The 19,280-nt window shown below is 40.2% G+C and overlaps 1 protein-coding gene across 1 annotated transcript in view; it reads right to left on the bottom strand.

The window, feature by feature from the left end:
* LOC126151896 (uncharacterized) overlaps window positions 1-19,280 on the bottom strand; it is a 279,605-nt gene that overhangs the window by 11,937 nt on the left and 248,388 nt on the right. The window contains exons 11-12 of the mRNA XM_049915972.1: window positions 17,589-17,678; window positions 8,661-8,738 (exon numbers count right to left, since the gene is read on the bottom strand). Coding sequence (XP_049771929.1) covers window positions 8,661-8,738; window positions 17,589-17,678 — 168 coding nt within the window. The remainder of the gene's footprint in view (window positions 1-8,660; window positions 8,739-17,588; window positions 17,679-19,280) is intronic.

Raw genomic sequence — 19,280 nt, 5'->3', positions numbered from 1 at the left:
AGTGCGGCTTGGATTCGAGTAAATACGGTAATTACAATGTGTAAAATATAAGCTCACAGAGCTTCCTGATCCAAAGTGTACAAGGTGACTACTTGAATATAATATTTGCATTTCAGTAAAGAGCTGCTAGGTATAAAAGAAAAATACCAACTACGGTCTTATGCACCTATAAACATTCCAATCTTAACCAACTAGTATCAACTTTTTGTAGAGCAACTCCATTGTCATCCCTGTAAAAGCTGTCTGGTGGCCATTGCCAAGTGCGGTTGCAAGAGTAAAGTCACTGTTTAGACACTCATAGAAAGTGTTAACTGCATTACGAGGGTGCATTATTGAAGTTGGATGGTGACAATCAAAGTGAATGGCCATGTATTTGACAGGCACAGTCAACGGCGGTCACATATGCGAGATTATTTTCATTGGAAGTGTTATTAGTATGAGATGTAATGTGTCTAAATTGATTAGGCTACAGTGCTGTCAAGCAATATTGGAGTTTTGTGGTAGGGATTTACATGAGTGACAGGTTGTTTCATGATTCAGTGTAGTAACAGTGCTGCGGAAATCATTAAACATGGCAGACGTTAAATTGAAGTTTTCTTTCCTGAAAAGCAGACCCTTATTTTTCTACAGTCACAACTGTTGCACAACCGCTCCATAAATGATGCCTTGGTCAATCACTTTCTTCTGTAGTGAGAAGGATATCATCTTTAGATGCCAGGTGTGGACTACGAATCCTATGAGATGTCCCTGATGCTGTACGTCTTCAACTGCAGTTCTCAAGTGTACAGCTAAGCTGTTACAACCAGCAACTGAGACATAGCTTCCAGATTAGAGGTGCTGTAACATTCATCAGAACTATCATCTTTGAGTCTAGCTGTAGCCTGTCACCTTAGGCTAGTAGTACATCACCACCATACGAAATTCCGCCCAATGCCTCTAGACATAGTAAGTGCAATACAAGAACAGTCCCCAGTGATGGACTTACATTATGTCAAAGATGCCATCGACTGAGTAGGCAAGATGTTTTGCTGAGCAGGCATCAAAACAGTGCCTGCAGCAGACAGAATTTTGTATGATTTACTGAGGATGCAGTGAAAACCCTGGGCACCTCAGGCATGTATGACATACATTGTGAGTATGGTGCTGCTTACATTGAGGAATATGGAAAGCCTGTTGGTACCAGCATAGTGTGAGTGTAATGTTCTACTGGGGCAGAAAAACAGATCAACACTTGCAGAGTACCATCTTGATTATGGGCAGTCTGCAAAGTTTCTGGGAGCCTGAGAACTTACAAGATAGTCATGGATGTGCACATGCAAAACAAAGAGGCAATTGAAATCCTGAAGCAGCCTAATAATGCCAACAGAGAAAACAGCATAGGATCCCAGAGCTGATTGCCACCAATCCTAGTATGAGAAGCACAGTATGTCTGGAGGGCAGCTGCCAATCAGGAACTGCCATGACAGGCTAAAGAGCAGCACATGGAGAATGGGTGTCCAATATCCACAACAACAGCATGAAAACATGGCTGACACTAGCTTGTTGCTGGTTCACAGTGGGTTACCCATTTCCAGCAAGCAGTGTAATCCACAAAAAGTCTGCCACATATTCCCTCCCTTTTTCCCAACGCCACTCAGAGGTATTTTAGGGCAAAAACAATGTAAAAATTTTGCATGCAGTAGTTTTATGATACCACTGGAAATGTAATACACTGTGCACCCCCGTCCCCCAGTTAAATTAGTACACACCATGAAGAAAATAACTGAAATGTTGCATTTTAATAAGATCAATAACTGATGTTCAGCCTGGAATCAGCACCCACAAATTACATAAACATTTCAATAACATTCTAAATTCAAGAGTAAGTACAACGTACATATGTAATATGCATTTCAAAGGTGCTTTCATCAGGTCGGAAAAAATTCACTTTGAGGCAGCAGTGAAGAGGGAATCACTAATCAAACAAGAAATGTAATTTGAAAGGCCAGAAGCCTCTACATGACTTCTAGTCTAATAATCCATGGTATTATATAGAGGAGATAGGTATACAAGGAATTAAATGCAGTATTAAAGAACAATACAATAAACTAAGAGTGGTATTCATAGATTGCAACAACATTTGATGTGCAAAGTGTTTGGCCAAAGACGGTTAGACTAAAAACAACTGGTAAGCTATTTGCCAACTTCTCAATATTAAGAATGATCAAAAAGTAGTAATGCGGGTGATAAAGCAATAAAAAAGGCTAGGCCAAACCATTACCTGGAAACAGTAAGCCCATACAGAGAAGTTAAGAGTACATACATTATGCGTTAAAGAAAATAATTCATAGAATGAAATTTTCACTCTACAGCGGAGTGTGCGCTGATATGAAACTTCCTGGCAAATTAAAACTGTGTGCCGGACCAAGACTTGAACTCGGGACCTTTGCCTTTCGCGGGCAAGTGCTCTACAAACTGAGCTACCCAAGATTCTAGAAACAACCCCCAGGCTGTGGCTAAGCCATGTCTCCGCAATATCCTTTCTTTCAGGAGAGCTAGTTCTGCAAGGTTTGCAGGAGAGCTTCTGTAAAGTTTGGAAGGCAGGAGACGAGGAACTGGCGGAATTAAAGCTGTGAGGATGGAGCGTGAGTGGTGCTTGCGTAGCTCAGTTGGTAGAGCACTTGCCCACGAAAGGCAAAGGTCCCGAGTTCGAGTCTCGGTCTGGCACACAGTTTTAATCTGCCAGGAAGTTTCAAAATAATTCATGTTTGAAAATATAATATGGATGGATAAAAAGTCTACTCAATCACGCAGTGGCATGAGAAAGTGTAAACGATATGGAAATGCACAGCTTTCAGAGCCTGTGGCACCTTAATCTGGGAGAAGGGTTGAAAGGAAAGGAAGAGTGATCTAGGAAAAGGACTGGAAAGGTTTAGGAAATTGTTGTGTACATAGTTCCGCGTAGTCAGCACGTACACAACTTTCCCAATAGAGCGCGTCCCGCTAAGCACAAGAGCGCAGGCACAGCACTTGTCCGTCTCCGCACTTAGAGATGGCGCTGCCTTAGAGACGGACCAAATTCTGCTTCCGCCGATCCGCGTATTAATATGTAACGCAGCCAATGAGATTGCTGCTAACGTAGAACCTTTTCTCCTCACGGATCACACTCGCGCAGTAATACCTGAACGCTCGAGGTATTATAACGAGAGTACAGACCTCCAATTAGTCAGTCTGCATCAGTCTGTACCAGTCTGCATTAGCCTGTAGTCAAGTTTCAGTCTGCGCCTAATAAGATTATCATATTCCTGTACATAGCCATGAAGGTAAATGTATAGACACTTTGTCAAGTATCAGAGATATGTGAGAATAAGATTAACGTACCAAGACCAAAGGAACTTCAGATTGTCAATTGTAAATAGCATCCAGAATCAAGTTAAGTAAGGTTTATGATTGTTATTATTTTAATAAATGTGTGTGAAAATTAATCAAGTTCTGTTTAAAGTTGGTCACCGTCAATCAGCTACTCTAAGTGTGCAAGTCGCATTTCTATCGTCTGACCTAACGGCAGAAGATAAACATGCCATGATAAGACCACAAGATATATTGCCGACACTCGCCTATTTTGTTAGAGCGACAAGTCAAATAATCTGATGGTGTGTGTACCGAAGGTCTTACAGTACGCACGCCACAGAAATTGAGTTATGGAAAAAGTCGCCCATAACCCTGGATCAGGGTAGACTTACTGGATGGTATGACATCCAGTAAATCTCTCCTGACCCAGGGATTTAGCTCTTTTGCCAAAAGGAGCCACTGACTCTGAAAGCTTGTGCATTTCCATTATCTTTCATATGTGTTTTCTCCTACCACCAGATAATGAGTAGATTTTTTATCTATCCATAATAAATTATACATTGAAATATAAACAGTTTAAATATAAACTGATGCTTCAAACAACCAAAGTTCTAAAACTGATTAACTTGATATAAATCTGACAGAATGTGAAAATATTAAAGAGTATTTGTCTAACTATGCACCAGTTTACTGAGAACACTTTAAATTTTTTGTAACATATTAAAAAATGTAATGTTAGCAGCCAGATTTTTTAGAAGAGACAACTGATGTGGAGGTTCATGTATGCCCTCCATGTTGTTGTTGTTGTTGTGGTCTTCAGTCCAGAGACTGGTTTGATGCAGCTCTCCATGCTTTCCTATCCTGTGCAAGCTTCTTCATCTCCCAGTACCTACTGCAACCTACATCCTTCTGAATCTGTTTAGTGTATTTATCTCTTGGTCTCCCTCTACGATTTTTACCCTCCACGCTGCCCTTCAATACTAAACTGGTGATCCCTTGATGTCTCAGCATATATCCTAACAACTGATCCCTTCTTCTAGTCAAGTTGCGCCACAAATTTCTCTTCTCCCCAATTTTATTCAGTACACCCTCATAAGTTATGTGATCTATCCAGCTAATTCCAGCAACCTTCTGTAGCACCACATTTCGAAAGCTTCTATTCTCTTCTTGTCTAAACTACTTATCGTCCACATTTCACTTCCATACATGGCTACACTCCATACAAATACTTTCAGAAAAGACTTCCTGACACTTAAATCTATACTCGATGTTAACAAATTTCTTTTCTTCAGAAACGCTTCCCTTGCCATTGACAGTCTACATTTTATATCCTCTTTACTTCAACCATCATCAGTTATTTTGCTCCCCAAATAGCAAAACTCATTTGCTACTTTAAGCTATTTCCTAATCTAATACCCTCAGCATCACCCGATTTAATTCAACTACATTCCATTATCCTCATTTTGCTTTTGTTGATGTTCATCTTATATCCTCCTTTCAAGACACTGTCCATTCTGTTTAGCTACTCTTCCATGTCCTTGCTGTCTCTGACAGAATTACAATGTCATTGACAAACCTCAAAGTTTTAATTTCTTCTCCATGGATTTTAATTACGACTCCAAAATTTTTCTTTTGTTTCCTTTACTGTTCGCTCAATATACAGATTAAATAACATTGGGGATAGGCTACAACCCTGGCTCACTCACTTCCCAACCACTGTTTCCCTTTCATGCCCCTCAACTCTTATAACTGCAATCTGGCTTCTGTACAAATTGTAAATAGCCTTTCGCTCCCTATATTTTACCCCTGCCACCTTCAGAATTTGAAAGAGAGTATTCCAGTCAACATTGTCAAAAGCTTTCTCTAAATCTACAAATGCTAGAAACTTTGGTTTGCCTTTCCTTAATCTATTTTCTAAGGTAAGTTGTAGGGTCAGCATTGCCCCATGTGTTCCAACATTTCTACGGAATCAAAACTGATCTCCCCCGAGGTTGGCTTCTACCAGTTTTTCCATTCATCTCTAAAGAATTCGTATTTTGCAGCCATGGCTTACTAACCTGATAGTTTGGTAATTTTCACATCTGTCAACACCTGCTTTCTTTGGGATTGGAATTATTATTTTCTTCATGAAGTCTGAGGGCATTTCGCCTGTCTCATGCATCTTGCTCACCAGATGGTAGAGTTTTCTCAGGGCTGGCTCTCCCAAGGCTATCAGTACTTCTAATGGAATGCTGTCTACTCCAGGTGCCTTGTTTGGACTTAGGTCTTTCAGTGCTCTGTCAAACTCTTCACATAGTATCATATCTACCCCGACTTAGGTCTTTCAGCGCTCTGTCACTCTCTTCATGCAATATCATATCTACCATTTCATCTTCATCTACATCCTCTTCCATTTCCATAATATTGTCCTCAAGAACATCGCCCTTGTATACTGCCTCGATATACTCCATCCAACTTTCTGCTTTCCCTTCTTTGCTTAGAACTGGGTTTCCATCTGAGCTCTTGATATTCATGCAAGAGGTTCTCTTCTCTCCAAAGGTCTCTTTTAATTTTCCTGTAAGCAGTATCTACCTTACCCCTAGTGATATACACCTCTACATCCTTACATTTGTCCTCTAGCCACCCCTGCTTAGCCATTTTGCACTTCCTGTCGATCTCATTTTTGAGACGTTTGTACTCCTGTTTGCCTGCTCCATTTACTCCATTTTTGTATTTTCTCCTTTCAACAATTAAATTCAATATCTCTGCTGTTACCCAAGGATTTCTATTAGCTCTTGTCTTTTTACTTACTTGATCCTCTGCTGCCTTCACTATTTTATCTCTCAAAGCTACCCATTCTTCTTCTAGTGTATTTCTTTCCCCCATTCTTGTCAATTGTTCCCTAATGTTCTCCCTGAAACTCTGTACAACCTCAGGTTCTGTCAGTTTATCCAGGTCCCATCTTCTTAAATTCCCAACTTTTTGCAGTTTCTGTAGTTTTAATCTACAGTTCATAACAAATCGATTGTGGTCAGAGTCCACATCTGCCCCTGGAAATGTATTACAATTTAAAACCTGGTTCCTAAATCTCTGTCTTACCATTATATAATCTATCTGCAACCTGTCAGTATCTCCAGGCTTCTTCCATGTATACAACCTTCTTTTATGATTCTTGAACCAAGTGTTAGCAATGATTAAGTTATGCTCTGTGCAACATTCTACCAGGCGACTTCCTCTTTCATTCCTCACCCCCATTCCATATTCACCTACTACGTTTCCTTCTCTTCCTTTTCCTACTATCGAATTCCAGTCACCCATGACTATTAAATTTTCATCTCCCTTCACTATCTGAATAATTTCTTTTATCCCATCATACATTTCATCAATCTCTTCGTTGTCTGTGGAGCTAGTCAGTATATAAACTTGTACTACTATGGTAGGCGTGGGCTTCGTGTCTATCTTGGCCACAATAATGTGTTCACTATGCTGTTTGTAGCAGCTTACCCGCATTCCTATTTTTTTAATCCATAATTAAACCTACTCCTGCATTACCCCTATTTGATTTTGTATTTATAATCCTGTATTCACCTGGCCAGAAGTCTTGTTCCTCCAGCCATTGAACTTCACTAATTCACACTACATCTAACTTTAACCTATCCATTTCCCTTTTTAAATTTTCTAACCTACCTGCTCGATTAAGGGATCTGAAATTCCACCCTCCAATCCATAGAACGCCAGTTTTCTTTCTCCTGAAAACAATGTCCTCCTGAGTAGTCCCCACCCAGAGATCCCAATGAGGGACTATTTTACCTCCAGAATATTTTACCCAAGAGGACACCATCATCATTTAACCATACAGTAAAGCTGCATGCCCTCGGGAAAAATTACAGCTGTAGTTTCTTCTTGCTTTCAGCCATTCGCAGTACCAGCACAGCAAGGCCGTTTTGGTTAATGTTACAAGGCCAGATTGATCAATCATCCAGACTGTTGCCCCTGCAACTACTGAAAAGGATGCTGCCCCTCTTCAGGAACCACACGTGCCCCTCTTCAGAAACCACACGTTTGTCTGGCCTCTCAACGGATACCCCTCTGTTCACCTACGGTACGGCTATCTGTATCATTGAGGCATGCAAGCTTCCCCTCCAATGGCAAGGTCCATGGTTCCTATCAACATCTAATCCTCTAAAATGCTGCTCTTAACTCTCAACTTTCTTTCTGCCGTGTACCCTGTGGGCACCTATTTGAAACGCATTCTGAGTGATATGTTTTACAAACGCTGGTTTTTTTCTCATCCTAAAGGGCTACTTCAGCCTCCCCTACATTTAATTTTGTGGGTTTTTGTTGAATATTCTGGTAGCTATGTTCCCTTAGTATAACCACCTGCATTGAACTTAAAAATATAAGAAACAAGACACTCCCTCAATTAGTCACATATGCAAAACTATTAAGATTACATTAAATAATAAAAACTGTGCAACATAAGAACTGATAGTGTGTGCTTCACTCACAAATGTATGAGCTCCATACCTGAAAGATTTCTCTTACTGTTGCATTCTAAAGAACACTATTATTTCTGTGGTGTCACCACCAGACACCACACTTGCTAGGTGGTAGCTTTAAATCGGCCGCGGTCCATTAGTACATGTCGGACCCGCGTGTCGCCACGGTCAGTAATTGCAGACCAAGCGCCACCACACGGCAGGTCTAGAGAGACGTACTAGGACTCGTCCCAGTTGTACGGACGTCTTTGCTAGCGACTACACTGACGAAGCCTTTCTCTCATTTGCCAAGAGACAGTTAGAATAGCCTTCAGCTAAGTCCATGGCTACGACCTAGCAAGGCGCCATTAACCATTTCTAGAGAGAGTCTCACTTGTATCATCCAGAATGCTGTATACAAATGATGGATTAAAGTTAAGTATTCCAGCAGCTACGTACTTTTCTTTATAGCATTCATTACGTATCCTGTTTCAGACCTAACGCCAGCCGGCATGTGTAAACGCGTGCCTTTCGGTTACCCGTCACTGTGGACTGGCTGTCTTGTCAGTCCACTACAATTTCTTTCTCAACAAATGAGAGAACTTTCAAGTTAAATATTTATGAACTCATTCAGAATCATATTTTCAATCTGCAGTGGAGAGTGTGCTGTTTCTGTTGGATTAAAACTGTAAGCTGGACCAAGATTCAAACTTGGGACATTTGCCTGCAAAAGGTGAAGGTTCTGAGACTTGAGTCTCAGGGCTGCATACAGTTTTAAACTGCCAGGAAGTTTCATTTATGAGCTCATGTTGTACACTCAGTGAAGTGTACACTGCTTGACTTATGCTTGAACTTTAAATAATATAGTCTTACCTCAAATCTGGGAAAGGTCTTCTATGAGCTCTCTCAGGATTTCGCAGAGGAAGAGAATAGGCATACTGCCCACTGTAACTAAAATAAATAAATAAATATACACACACACACACACACACACACACACAACAAAAGTATTATAATTATTTTGGGAAAAATGCAATGTTGGTAACTTAAACTATTTACAATATGAATGAATATATTTAAATCACACAATATATCAAAAATATGACAAATCAACGAATTGGCCGAATTTAATTCTTTTCTGATGTAATTGTTTGTGTCTAAGTTTTAGAAATTAAATTCAAATAATGGAAAATATACAGTGGAGTAATGCATCTAAGTTATAATAAATATAAGTTGTAAGTTGAAATGTTAGTGCTATTAACTTATTCCTATACAGATAGATCTTCAGATCATGCTGATTAACTATGGAACATGGAATTAACAATATTCTGAGAAGGAAAGTTGCTACTCACCATATTGTGGAGATGCTGAGTCGCAGATAGGCACAACAAAAAGATTTTCACACTTAAAGCTTTCGGCCATGGTCTGTGTCAACAACAGACACACATACGTACACACACACACACACACAAATGCAACTCACATACACGATTGCTGTCTCAGGCAATTGAAACCACACTGCGAGCAGCAGCACCAGTGTATGATGGGAGTGGCGACTGGGTGAAAATTTAAAGAAACTATTATGAACTTTCCACTGCGCAGATGAACAATGACAAAAGTTTTTTTCCACTATGAAGGTTTTGGAAAGACCTTTGATTTGCAGCAACATATACGCTGCATATTTTCGTATTACGAAAGTATAAATTCGAACTGCACCAAACACAGCGTGTTAGTTTCCGGAGCATTAAAACCGAGGTTGCGATGTCCTTTTGTAAGCGAGTCATATCTCAAGCCACGAGATCTTGCCAGCCGATGACAGCAGCTATTCAGACCATGGACATGTGTTATAGTCAGCCAATAGCAAGATCACTGGTTACATAGCGCGAACACGCAAGAGGAAAAGTTAATGATTTACATTAATGTACACAGTACCGTATATCTACAAGGAAAGCTAAGCTTTCACATATAATATTGGTCTCTAAGATTAACACGCTACAACAGAAGCTAAGCTTTCACATGTAATATTGATTTTTTTTTGCGTGTGTTATATTTTAAGATACATCACACAAATGTGCCAGTAAATTTCAAATTCTGACATAAATGTCTCGGCTCGAAATTCTTGTAAGTCGCTCGTCCTCAAATTTCAGTTTCGAACGCTCTGTGATTTAGATATCCATCCCACTTTCTCACACGTAACATAATTCATCTTCCGTAAAAAGAAATTTACTTTGAAAGTAACACTTTTCTAACCAGCGTTCGCAATACTATCCGGAGACTGTTAGAAATAGGTTCGATTTACCAGTTGCCAGAGAGCACCAGAAAACAGGCATTATTGTGCGTGTGCAACTGCAGTGGTGTAGGAAGCCCATATGTTCGTGTGTATAAAGCACTAAGAGAGCTTACATTACACCATAAAAGAAACAGGGCATCAGAAGATACTCCAAAGAGGATCGGAATTTCGTAAACCATACTAAAATGCATAATTCAGCTTGAAGCGCAAATTGGCTTTTTCCAGATTCACAATGAAGTAGGTCCCATCTGATATTAAGCTTTTCAGTGTGGTTTTTGGGATGTAAATTTTTTGGAGTACCAGTACTCTACACTCTCAGTTTTGGTTCTTTATTATGGCATAATGCCATATATGGCAAAAGATGATAATGTGCACTTGAAATTCAGCGAACAGTTGGAACTAGCCAATACTGTAGAATGAAACACTTCGTTTCAAATTAAATTATTGCCTCAGCGGAAAGATTAATAAAGCCAAATTTCTTTAGCAAACTTGCAAAAATAGCTTCACTGTTCTGCAAGGTGATTAATGCTTGACTGCTACCAACTTGGAAATAAAATAAAATCAGAAAATTGAAATTCATAATATATTTTTGCCCTCCATAATTATGTGAATGTATTTTAATTCACTTGATAGCTCCCGATCACAGAAATCCGTTGTGTTTTCATTTGACGTGGGAGCTGACAAGAAGAGAAGCAGCGAAATCACTTAACGTAAACATGGGTCACGTGGAGGTTAACCCCCTCCCCACTACAACTCAGACAACTCTGTGCAGCGTGAATCTGGCAGCTAGGGCGCGCGAGAAAATTTTTTCTCGTTTGCATGTGGCTGCTACTACCGATACAGCTAACAGCCAAACTTCAAGTAGCGGGAGAAGGTACTGCTTATACGCGAGTCAAATGCACATGCGCAACAGACCGCTGGCAATTGGTCAAACGAACCTAACGTGAACAATTGTGACGTCATGCTCGTAGCAAGCAGTTAATTATTACGAAGAATTACAGCCTGTGCCCTACGGCCTTTGACATATTTTTGCTATTTGCAGACGCTTGTGCGGGCACGGTGTTTTGTTGTTGTAAATCGCACATTTCCTTTGCCACTAAAGTTTTTCCCTCTCGTTTATATTTTATTGCTGCAGTATCATTCTCCAGTAGCAGGATACAATAACATTCTTTGCTAGAGAATCAATTCTGCAGTCAAAATTACAAAAATTTAACTGAAAGCTAAAACAATGAAAAATTCCTGAAATTCCGAAAAACTCCCGGGTTTTCCCGGTTTTCTCCCGGATGAAAAAATCCCGGGTTTTTCCCAGATTTCCCGGGTCGTATACACCCTGTAACAATATGCTGAGAAGGAAAGTTGTTACTTTCCATATAGTAGAGATGCTGAGTCGCAGATAGGCACAACAAAAAGATTTTCACACTTAAAGCTTTTGGCCGTAGCCTGTGTCAACAATAGACACACATATACGCACACACACACACACACACACACACACACACACACTCATGCAAACGCAACTCACACATGCAACTGCTGTCTCAGGCAACTGAAACCACACTGCGAGCAGTAGCACCAGTGCATGACGGGAGTGGTGACTGGGTGGAGGAAAGGAGGAGGCTGGGGCAGGGAGGGGGGGGATAGTATGGTGGGGATGGTGGACAGTGTGGTGCTGCAGGTTGGGTGGCGGGCAGGAGAGAGGTGGGGAGTGGTGGGCAGGAGAGAGGTGGGGAGTGTGTGTGTGTGTGTGTGTGTGTGTGTGTGTGTGTGTGTGTGTGTGTGGAAGGGGGGGGGGAGCAGGAAAGGAAAGAAATAGAGGGAAATACATAAAAAATAAAATAAAATAAATAAAAAAACTGGGTCTGGTGGTGAAATGACAGCTGTGTAGTGCTGGAATGGGAGCAGGGAAGGTGCTGGATGGGTGAAGACAGCGATTAACGAAGGTTGAGGCCAGGAGGATTACGGGAAGATAGGATGTATTGCAAAGAAAGTTCCCACCTGCGCAGTTCAGAAAAACTGGTGTTGGTAGGAAGGATCCATACGGTACAGGCTGTGACGCAGTCATTGAAATGAAGGATATCATGTTTGGCAGCTTGTTCAGCAACAGGGTGGTCCACTTGTTTCTTAGCCACAGTTTGTCAGTGGCCATTCATGTGGACAGACAGGTAGTTCGTTGTCATGCCTACATAGAATGCAGCACAGTGGTTGCAGCTTAACTTGTAGGCCACATGACTGGTTTGACAGGCAACCCTGCCTTTGATGGGATAGGTGATGTTAGTGACCGGAAGTGGGGGCACAGTAACTGGCCACAATGGGGCATCCTGGGTGGTTAGGTTTATGGACTTCAGGAAGCATGTAGAAGGTAGGAGTGCGAGGAGTGGTAGGGGTGGCCTGTTGCTGTTCCCCCCTCTGACAGAATCTCTGCTCTCGCAGACCAACACCTTCAACCTATTACCCAGAACCTACCCTCCTATATAAAAGATACCAACCATTTCCTCCACCAACTCGCCACAGTTTCTGTCCCTTTACCACACACTGCCCTGCTTGTCACTATCGAGCCACCTCCCTGTACACTAATATTCCTAATGCCCATGGCCTTCCTGCTATTGAAAGTTACCGTTCCCAATGCCTGATGGATTCCAAACCAACAATCTCCTTCCTAGTTGCCATGACCAACTATATCCTCACCCACAATTACTTCTTCTTTGAAGGCATTACCTACAAACAAATCCGGCACTTCTCCCCCCCTCTATCCTGCTTGCCACCCAACCTGCAGCACTACACTGTCCACCGTCTCCACCATACTATCCCCGCCTCAGCCTCCTTCTTTCCCCCACCCAGTCGCCACTCCCATCATACACTGGTGCTGCTGCTTGCAGTGTGGTTTCAGTTGCCTGAGACAGCAATCATGTATGTGAGTTGTGTGTGTGTGTGTGTGTGTGTGTGTGTGTGTGTGTGTGTGTGTGTGTGTACGAATGTGTGTCTATTGTTGACACAGGCCATGGCCAAAAGCTTCAAGTGTGAAAATCTTTTTGTTGTGCCTACCTGTGACTCAGCATCTCCACAATATGGTTAGTAGCAACTTTCGTTCTCAGAATAGTGTTAATTCCATGTTTCATAGTTAATCAGCATGATCTGAAGATGTTGCCCAAATACAGAGCCAACCCACAAGAGTCATGAGTTATTATAGTAACTTCTTCTTTCAGACACAAGACAAAGACCATACCTGTTCAGTTATAGGGAGTTGGTCTTATTCATTCAGCAAATTTTTAGTCCAGAGATTCCTTTCTTCTAATTCATATTTAGACTTTCTGAATATTAGAATAAAATGTTGAGTTATCATAGGCTCTAGATATCCTGAAGTTGGCTGCCTGATTAAACATCCCTCACACTATTTCATTTAATATATCGATCTTAAAGAATACAACAAAAAGTTTTGCAAGCTCCTTGTGTAAAAGGGGTAATCTCTTTCTCTTAGAACAAAGAATGTGTTGTGGACTTACAGTGTCATATGTTTTTAGATCCATCGGGATGTATGAGGAGGGTATCATTCAGAGGAAGGCAAGAGCATACCAAGTTCAAATGGAACATGCCTAGTAAAGCACGAGGATGCTCAAATTAACTTGCAACTATATTATAACAAAGTTGATCAGTCTGTGGACTGTAAATTTTGTTACTTTTTTGCATGCAAATGAATGATGTAAATTAACCCTTCACTGTCTTAATTTTCTTATGAGAAAATGCTTGATAATGGAAATGCTAACCAAAATTAAATATTTGTGAGTATGAACATAGGAAAATAGAGAAGAACACTGTAGCTGAGGTGGTCTCCATTGTATGTAGTTATGTACAGATGTGACACCTACAATGAACTGTGCTCTTAACTTGCAGACCGACAATGACTATCCACAACAGACAACAAAATTTCATTTTATTCTGCAAAGTAACTCAATCATTAAGAATTTTATTTGTACCTCAGTTCCAGCAGTCTTAAAAACAGCATCAAATTTCATCTCTAAGCTAGTCTAGAATTTTCTGGGAAAAAACTACATGCAGTTTCAGTATTTTGCCAAACTGCAAGTCTAAAATCTGACCTTTCAGTCTTAGCAAAAGATTACTTCTCAGCATACAGTAATGCATTTTATCTGCTTATTACCAAAACTATCCCATGTTCATTCCAGTGTCACAACTTGGGAAGTGGTGGTAACCTATCTCCCTCCAGTGTCACAATTTGGGGAACAATGGTAATCTATCTTGTGCAGTTCGTAGATATGCTATACTGAACAATAATAGTTATATTTAATTTCCATTGTTTGCTTCAATTAAACAAACAGCTGTTCAGGGAACAGAAAGTTAAGGACTCTAAGGAACTGAATCTTATGTAATAATCCCATGTTGCTTATTTCGCATATGATTGCTCATTACTGAAATATGGTACAGTATTCCAGGGGAATTGTCGAGCAAGCCAGACTATCTTTGGCACCAGAAAAAGATAATTGGATTAGTATGAGATGTAGGCCAAAGAACATCATACAAGTAGCTCTTTACAGAAGAGAAAATTGTACCACTTTCCTGACTGTACATATTAGAAAAGGTAATAATTGTAAGAGGAAAATTAAACATTAATGATCAATGTCTCTCTCATAATGAATCCATACACAGCTATTATACAAGCCAAGCAAATGATGTACATATTCAACAGACAAATACAGCTGCATTCCAGAAACGTATACTCCATTCTAACAGTAAACTGCATAATGCAGTACTGAGGTACATAAAAATAAGTAGGTTGCCCGGAAAGTAATGCACCACATTTTTTTCTTCAACAATTCTTTATTGAACATAATGAGAATTACACACACGAAAGAATGGTGTTTTACCTACACACCGTGTTTTTCCATGTAATCTCCATCCCATTCAATGTCCTTCCTCCACTGTGAAATAAGGGCGTGTATGCCCTGTCGGTACCATTCCTTGTCCTGGTGGAGGAACCAGTGCTTCACTGTGTGAATCACTTCCTCATGGTCCTCAGAGTGTCTTCCAAGAATGGCAGCCTTTACTGGCCAAAACAAAGAGGAAGTCTGAGGGAGGCTAGGACAGGGCTGTAGGGTGGATGAGGTAACACTGTCCAACGCTATTTTGCGAGGTGTTCAGCAGTCCTCTAACTTGTTTGGGGCCAAACATTAATCGTATTGCATCAAAACATCTCCTGGGTTGCTGTGGCGTCGAAGTCGCCGAAAGTGCGTCTTGAGTTTTGTTAATGTGTTGACATATGCTTCTGAATCAACGGCACCGTCTCATGGCATCACATCAATGAGAATCACACCTTCACAGTCCCAGAACATGGTAATCATGACCTTACTGGCAGAAGCAGTTGCTTTGAATTTTTTCTTCTGTGGGGAATGGGAATGGCGCCATTCCATTGACTGTCGTTTTGTTTTGGGCTCAAAATGGTGAACCCAGGTTTCATCACTGGTAACAATCCAGGACAAGCAGGCCTCTCCCTCAGCTTAAAAATGTTGCAACAAATTAAACAAATGTATTTTCTGTGTGATTTGTGATCCACCATCAGACATCGTGGACCTATCTTGCACACACTTTTGGTATCCCAGAGTGTGGCTAATTGCATCCACACTTCCTTTGCTGATTGACAGATGCAGTGCCAACTGCCGAGTTGTAATGTGCCTGTCCTTGCGGATGACAACATCAGCTCACTGCTATGTGTCAGGTGTGACAGCCGTGGATGGTCTCCTTGACCACTGCAAATCGTGGAGCTCCGCCGAACCACCTTCTGATGACTTCACCCTCCGTGCACAGCGGCTAACTGTATTTCTGTTGACAGCAGATGCTCCTAAGACTTTGCACAAGCGTTTGTGAATATTCCCCACTTTTTCTTTCTTTGCAGTCAGAAATTTAATGATGACATGTTGCTCACCTACAGACGCTATTTTGAAACTGTCCTGCAACTATGCTATCTATTGGACTTGATGGAAACTTGACGTGCTCCCTCAGGATACTGCAAATAATACATATGTAACATTTTCCACTGGGCAACCACTGTAGTAAGAACCAGCATACATTCAAATAATAAGTAAAAGATGAATGGATTGAGCAGTGCTTCTATTCTGTGAAGGACTATCTAGAAAAAGCAAAATTGTACAGGTTGGCACATAATAAACTGGCCCCCGAGCAGACCACTTGCCAGTTACACACAAGTTGGTTCCCAACTGTAAGGGGTCCGTAGGCCCTTACTATAACTTTGCTCTCGGCACAGGTCGATAGGGCGAACAATCGATTGTGACGTGTTGCGAGAGCGAGTGTCGAGATGTGCCAGAGTGATTGGCGGGAATGGTGTGTGTGTGTGGAGGCCATTATTGGAATACAAGGTTTTTAACTGAGAAGGGTGTCACCATCGCCGTGGTTAGACCCCTAAATAATAAATAAATAACGGGAAAGTGATGAAGTATCTTTATAAAAGTGATCAGTGACGTTATTAGTGCCGATATTTAGTTTCGTGTCTACCATGCCAGCCTAAGCTTGGATTGCAGTGTTGGATGCAGTGATGGATTAGCGTGTGACGATAATGGCAAATGAAGAATGCCTGTGCTGAGATTAGCCGTAATTAGATATGTATGATGAAGGCAGTGTCTGTCTCCTTTTTGTGTTTTGAGAAGAATGTAAGTTCGTAATTAGTAAAACTGCGTTGGTGTTCCTTATTACCATACATTCAGTATTATAGTATTGAACAGGACGAACTGGAAAGTAACAACTTCTGTAGCAGTCAATTCAGATTTCCACCCCCATTAGGTTCAAGGTCATGTTAATAATAAATATTGGGCTGCTATTCGATCAGTTCAGGTCGGGATAAAAACAGAGGTGTTACAGAACACAAGCAGATACAACAACAAATAGATAAAAATGTAATAATCAGATGATAAAGAAATAACAAATAAGCTAATACAAAGACCTATATTTACTAAGCTGATGACAATTGACGGGTGCTTCTAGTACTAGGGCTGGTTTTTCGTGTGCCATCCTACCACTCTTTGATGCTATAATTCTAAAACATAATACAATACTATCTCTAATTAAAACATTGTGTTTTCCATCAGAAATGTTTGTAGTACTTAACAGAAGGCCTGTTGTACACAGTACAATACTAGATTTACAAGGTCATTAAATAAATAAATTTATTTTATTAACTGCTACCCTACAATGTGTCAAATACAACATAGACCATATGACTAATTGTGCACAAAACAAATACTGTAAAGTTGATTAATCCACATCTGCCTCTGTGTCTGCTCAATGACGACCCACTTAGTTCAACACTACAAGAAGCCACAATGAGCCCACTGCTCTTACTATGGGATTACTGGATCTATGCTAAAGTAAGGTATAGTATTTGTTTGCTTACAATGGTGAGAACATTACAATTGAACCACCATAAAAATTTAACTGTACTGATACTCCATATAATAAAAAATACTAATTTTTTATTGTTAGATATATACCTTGACCCAAACCTTCGACAACGAAGAACACCAATGGGCTCTCTATGTACATGATATGCTGGCTCACGTGCTATGTCAGTGAATTCATCTCTAAAAGAGAAAAGAAAAAGAAGTTCATCATTACTTAGTACTCAGACCTGCAGAAACATATAAACAGAGTTCAAAATTGTTCTTTAAGAAACATTTATGACACTCCATGCAAGTTCACCTTATAGTAACACAATGTGGTTATAAGTGCATGGAGCAAATATTACAAATTTCAAAAGCCAATGTTGTAAGTCATCAGTGGGTTTTGAGCTTTCTCAGCATAGTAAATATATAAGAACAAACAGAGTATTACTACTATACTAAAACAAAGGAGTTCCACCAAAAGCAGTTGTCAGCAAGAGGGTGTGCTGACATGACAACTGAAATAAACAGTGGTATTTCTGCTGACTGTCTAAGATAATAATAACTGTAGGAGCCACTAAATACCCAGCTCTACCTTTACAAATTCACTCACATGTCATCTGGAGATTCTGCAATGCTGCACAAATGTAGATGATATACTGTATAGATGAACTAATATACGATTTAGAATTCTAATATGTTCATACTGACAATACCTACATCATGTCAACCAATGACACGGATCACCTTACTCATTTACAACAAGTATTTATCAGGTTGTATGAGCATGATTTGATGGGCAGTCTGTGTAAATGTGTCTTTGGAACAATGAAGGGACATTTCTTGATCATTCTATTAGTTCATAAGGAATTCATCATGGTGACAGTCATCTTCATTTCCTGGATCCCAACACGACGCATATCTTCCTAGGCTCAACAACTTCTACACGACATTTCTTTCACAAAGATGTACTTTTGACCACCCCACATCATGAACTCCTCTAGAGTTCACTCAGACAAGGGGCAAATTGCAGTCGCAGCAAAGAGCAACAACTCTGGCACATCCATTACATTAAGTGTCTCTCACACTAATGATGGATGTACACACAACCAACAATGTAGTTGTGCTATAACAATGCATAGATCAGTACTGGCATCATTTTCCTATTATTAGCCATAAGTTTTCTCCATTTAAGATAAATTGTAATGTTTTTCCATTCACATCAGGTTAAAGAAGTTTATACACATGCTAGAAAGCTGATAGTTCACAGTACACACAGACAACAATTTAATAATTTTTACTTTTCAACAGAAACTAGATAACTTGTCACTTCATCGGCTGTGATACTTGTAGGTATGTTCCCTACAAATTCTGTGTACCTTGAACCATTGGTATACGTAAGTAAAAGGAAGAATCCTGTATCCCCAAAAGAAGAAGAAAGTTATGGCTGTCATCAGGGGAATCACTTTTCTCAGTTTATTAGCTAAGCACTTGTTATATGCATCTGTTAAATTAGTCCAATTTACTGAGGCTTTATGATAAGTAATGATACTGAACCTCCTTTTTCATAGCAGAACAGAGGGTAGAAATATTCTGGTAAAGGATGAAAATCTTCACTAAATGAATTACTAAACTAATAACTACCTTGCAGTATGATGGTTTGTAACAGATTAATAACTGTTGACTTCCTTATGAAGTATGACTTTTAACTGACATTGTAATTGGGCTGCATAGCGGTTTCTAGTTTTAATTGCTGATTCTATTTTTGATTGTCGATCATTGCGGTTTCTAGTTTTAATTGCT

Source organism: Schistocerca cancellata, chromosome 2, assembly GCF_023864275.1.
Source record: "Schistocerca cancellata isolate TAMUIC-IGC-003103 chromosome 2, iqSchCanc2.1, whole genome shotgun sequence".
In the NCBI taxonomy this organism is placed as follows: domain Eukaryota; kingdom Metazoa; phylum Arthropoda; class Insecta; order Orthoptera; family Acrididae; genus Schistocerca; species Schistocerca cancellata.
The sequence above is the reverse complement of the archived record's forward strand: the minus strand, read 5'-3'. Positions and strand labels throughout refer to the sequence as shown.